The 4,724-nt window shown below is 53.7% G+C and overlaps 1 protein-coding gene across 2 annotated transcripts in view; it reads right to left on the bottom strand.

Annotated features, from left to right (window-relative positions):
* Kcp (kielin/chordin-like protein) overlaps positions 1-2,168 on the bottom strand; it is a 29,806-nt gene extending 27,638 nt beyond the window's left edge. For both annotated transcript variants that reach the window (XM_013019958.1, XM_013019959.1), the window contains exons 1-2: positions 2,087-2,168; positions 493-659 (exon numbers count right to left, since the gene is read on the bottom strand). In XM_013019958.1, the coding sequence (XP_012875412.1) occupies positions 493-659; positions 2,087-2,168 (249 nt within the window). The remainder of the gene's footprint in view (positions 1-492; positions 660-2,086) is intronic.
* Between the last annotated feature and the right edge of the window lie 2,556 nt (positions 2,169-4,724).

Raw genomic sequence — 4,724 nt, 5'->3', positions numbered from 1 at the left:
AGTGGCGCTGTAGCTCAAGTGGTAGAGGGCTTGCCTTGAGCTGAAGAGCTGAGGGACAGCGCCCAGGCCCAGAGTTCAAGCCCCACAACCGACAAAAAAAAAAAAAAAAAAGAATTCTTCACCCATCCAAACTCTTGGCCAGAAGTTAATGGCTCCCACCTGTAATCCTAGCTACTCAAGAGGCTGAGCTCTAAGGATCTCAGTTCAAAGCCAGCCGTGTGGAACAAAAGTCCAAGAAACTCTTATCTCCAATTAACCATCAAAAATCCAGAAGTAGAGCTGTGGCTCAAGTGGTAGAGCACTAGTCCTGAGCACAAAAGCTCAGGGACAGCACGCAGGCCCTGAGTTCAAGCTCCAAGATAGACACACATACAAAAACAAAAACAAAAAACCCTTAAGAATCCCCCAAAGCCCCCGCCCCAGGCAAGCCCTATCTCTTCCTCCCACTATGCAAAGTCCACCCTACCCCATTCACGCCTGTCTCCATGGTACCTGCTCTGTCAGCTGAGTCACCTCAGCCTCCAGCTGCCCCAGCCGCTCCTCCAGGAGCCGCCACTGATCTTTAGGAGACCCAGCAGGACCAGAGAAACGAGAGGGGACCTGCTGCTGGTACTCCTGGATGCCAGCAGGTCCTGGGAGCTCCTTGGGGACAGCCCTACCTGAAAGGCACAAGAATCCTGTGTGGAATCTAGTCCAAACCCCCACAATCCCTTTGCAAACCTGCAAAGATGAACATGGTTAATGCTCATTCCACCCATCCAATTACCCAAGCCAGAAACCTGGAGCTTAGTACCCATCGTCTGTACCCCATGCCAAACCCCATCAGTCACTGGTTCCCCAGTTGTTCCCACCTTACCCACTCCTCTCTCTATCTCCCTGCCTCTGTCTGCTCCTCTATCCCAGCATGCCTTTCTTTGTTGTTGGTATTTATTTATTTATTTTGTCGGTTGTGGGGCTTGAACTCTGGGCCTGGGCGCTGTCCCTCAGCTCTTCAGCTCAAGGCTAGCACTCTACCACTAGAGCCACAGCGCTACTTTCGGTTTTCTAGTGGTTTATTGGAGATAAGAGTCTCATGGATTTTCCTGCCTGAGCTGGCTTTGAACCAAGATCCTCAGATCTCAGCCTCCTGAGTAGCTAGGATTATAGGCATACCAGTGCCTGGCCTTTATTTTGTTTTGTTCTTGTTTTCGTTTTTTTGGCAGTCATGGGGTTCAAACTTAAGGCCTGGGCTCTATCTGAGCGTTTTTGCTCAAGGTTAGTTTTCTACCACTTTGAGCCATAGCTTCACTCCTGGTTTTCTGGTGGTTAATTGGAGATCAGAGTCTCACAGACTTTCCTGGCCAGCGCCTGGCTCCCAGCATACCGTTTGAAGTCACACAGCAGAAGATTCCCAGCCTCTCACCAGGGCTGCCAGCTTTCCAGCCTGCCCTGTTCCCCTGCTATCCCATACCCAACATCAGCACCCAAACCGCTTGTGCCTGTTCCCATCTCTGTCCGTTGTACAGGGTGTCCTGTCACTCCCAATGATATTCTGTCCACCTAGCCCAGCTTCCTTCCTCCTCACCTGAGGGTCCTCTAGCTGTGGTCTCGGCATCTTAAAAACTCTCCACCCAAAAGCTTTGCCCTCCAAGCCTCTCCCTACCCTTTGCAGCCTGGAATCCCGGGCCAGTTCTCCTGCTTAAGCAAATAGGACCAGCCAGGGAGACCCTTCAGGAAAGTGCTGCGGGGGAGGGGGGGGCTCCCCCTCCCCCCAGCCTTGCTTTGTCCATTCCTACAGGAAATCCTTTCCTGACTGCTCCCTCATGCAGGGCCAGACAGGCTGAGCGCAGCCCCCACCGACGGCCTCCTTTAACCCCTGTCCTCAAGACAGATAATTAACTGCAGACTCCTAGACCGAGGGCAGCCCCCTCCCCGCCAGCGCCAGGGACGGCAGGGAGCCCCTGCCCCGCACCGCTGTCGCGGCCTCCCCATCTCCCCCTCAGGATCCAGAGGGCAGAGGCTGGCCTGGGGCGCCCCGCTCTGGAGGGGTTCCTCCAGCGCCCCTCTGAGCACGGGGTGGGGCGCCCCGCCGCGACTCGACACTCACCGTCCACAGCCCCGGCCGCCGCCAGCGCCAGGCTCCCCAGCGGCAGGACCAGGGCCAGCAGGGCGGCCCCCGCCCCCGCCATACCGCCGCGGCCTCGGCCTCCCGGGCCTCCCGGGCCTCCCGGGCTGGCGGCTGTCCGGCTCTGCCGCGCTCGGGGAGGCGGGGTGGGGAGCCACAGGCCGCCTCCCACCCCGGCTTTGTTCTGGAAGGCCTCCAGCTTCAGTCATCCCGCCCCGCCTCACTTTGCCTCGCCTGCCTCCCGGATGGATCCTCACCCCGGCCACCTCCCCCAGCCTGTCCTGACCCCCAGCCAGCCGGAGCCCTGAACAGAAGCAAGTCTCTGCCCCAGGGCTGAGAGCCGCCATCGCCTTACCCTTTTGGCTTGCTCCATCCTCTGCAAGGTTCCACTTAGCTTTTCTTCCCCTGTCTCATGGGTTGACAGGAAAAGCAGATTCCACTGAGTTCCAGTCACCGTGCAGAATCCCATGTGGTTTATACAGACCCCTAACCCCCACGGTAAACTTCATATCACCACATCCACCTTTCAAGCCTTGCAGTGACATTGAGATTATGCAGATGAAGGAGTTAGTGGTGAGCACTTGGCAAGGGTTCAGTAAGAATGAACTAGAGTTGAGCCCCAGTGTCTCATATCTATAATCCTACTTACTCAAGAGGTTGAGATCTGAGGATCATGGTTTGAAGCCAGCTTGGACAGGAAAGTCTGTGAGATTATTTCCAATTAACCAGCAAAAAGCTAGAAATGGAGGTCTGGCTCAAGTGGTAGAGTGCCAAGCCTTGATTTAAAAAGCTAAGGGACAGTGAATAGCACTAAATTCAAGCCTGCACCAAAGAAAGAAGAGAAGGGGAGGGAAAGGGAGGGGTGGAGAGAGGAAGAAAGGAAGGAAGGAAGGAAGGAAGGAAAGAAGGAAGGAAGGAAGGAAGGGAGGGAGGGAGGGAGGGAGGGAGAAAGGGAGGAAGAAAGGAAGGAAGGGGAGAGAGAGAGAGAAAGAAATGAAGAAAGAAAAAGAAAGGAAGGAGGTGCTGCAGCTCAGGCTGAGATCAGGGCCTCCAATCTAGTGTACTCTTCGTTTGTAAATTTCTTTCACAGATCCCACTCCTTCGTACTGCCTCTGTCTACTCCAGCAGCCCAAGCGTGGCTTCAAACACTCAGGTCTTTTCTTCATGGCTGGTCTCAGCTATTCTAGAAGCTGAGATCAGGCCTGTTCTGTGTGGCTAGTCTGGGCTGGGGGCAGGGCTAGATCCTGGACATTACAGAAGAGGCCAAAGGGAGGAAGCAAGGGAAGTTTGTCCACGTGGGCTCACAGCTGGGAAAGTCCTCAGTGCAGCTAGGAAGCAGAGAGTTGGGGTCCCAAGTGCACAGGCAGAGGGACATTGAGGGTGGAGCTGGGAATCCTGCAGCTGGGAAGCAGTCTCCCAGCCTGCCCTAAGGATCTGACCGGAGACCCTGCCCCCTCCACTCGTCTAGGCTGGGACTGAAGGTCTCCCCTCCCCCTGGATTCAGTGAGGCCAGGGCAGCCATGTAGGTTCCTAATTGAGCCTGAATAGTTTGCAGCAGGACGAAGGGAGACTGTGTGACTCAAAGTGGCCTCCGTGACCTGGAACTAGGGTCACAGGACAGAGGAAAGCCACAGCCAGCCAGCCAGCAGCCGGAAAAAGAACAAGGAAGCAACAGCTCTCTTCCCACTCGCTTTAAGGAAAATAGTTTCCATTCACTGGGTGAATCACTGTGGGGTGGAGGAGAGTAAGAGCTGATCAGATTCACAGAGCTGCTACATGACCCGGAAGGTCATTTCACTTTCAGTGGTGATTTCTCTTAGCAATGACACTGTGCTCAAACAACATCTATCTCCTGGGAGAGTGCTTGTGAAGGGTAAAAATACTAATACCTGGAAAGAACATCATGTATGAGATCCTGTTATTGGTGGGTGATCTCGATAGTGAAGATCCCAGCCAGGTTCTTAGTGTCTCCAACGAAGATTTGAATCAAGGCAGACAGGCAGACAAATCTAAGTGTCAACCCAAAAGGTGTGAGAGAGGAGACAGGAGAGATGGGAGAGGGGGGAAGGAGAGGGGAGAAGGTAGAGAAACCCCGGGTAAGGAAATCACCACAGCTTTCTAGAATTTGGAGAGTGTGGAAGGGGTTATGGCAATGAAATGGGCTGATTTTGGGGAAGTGAGGAATTGTGACTTAGAAGACTTTTTGGAAGGGATCTGAGTATGTACAAGGTTGTCATCCAGTGGTTGTAAGTATATATACCATGCAGAGTTGGGGTACCTTTGCCCCCATTTTACAAGCCCTCTGCTATGGGAAGCAGCTCAAAATCACATGGAGAAGAAACCGTGGAGCTTCCTGGTAATTCACTCTCTTGCTTCTTTTTTTTTTGTCGGTCGTGGGGCTTGAACTCTGGGTTTGGGTGCTGTCCCTCAGCTCTTCAGCTCAAGGCAAGCGCTCTACCACTTGAGCCACAGTGCCACTCCATTTTTTTTTCCTGGTGGTTTATTGGAGATAAGAGTCTCACAGATGGGGCTGGGAAGGTGGCTCAGCAGTAGAGCGCATGCCTTGCACGCTTGAGGCCCTGGGTTCGATTCTTAGCACCACATAAGCAAAAAGAAAAAA

Source organism: Dipodomys ordii, unplaced genomic scaffold (assembly GCF_000151885.1).
Source record: "Dipodomys ordii isolate 6190 unplaced genomic scaffold, Dord_2.0 Scaffold48, whole genome shotgun sequence".
NCBI classification, from domain to species: Eukaryota; Metazoa; Chordata; class Mammalia; order Rodentia; family Heteromyidae; genus Dipodomys; species Dipodomys ordii.
The sequence above is the reverse complement of the archived record's forward strand: the minus strand, read 5'-3'. Positions and strand labels throughout refer to the sequence as shown.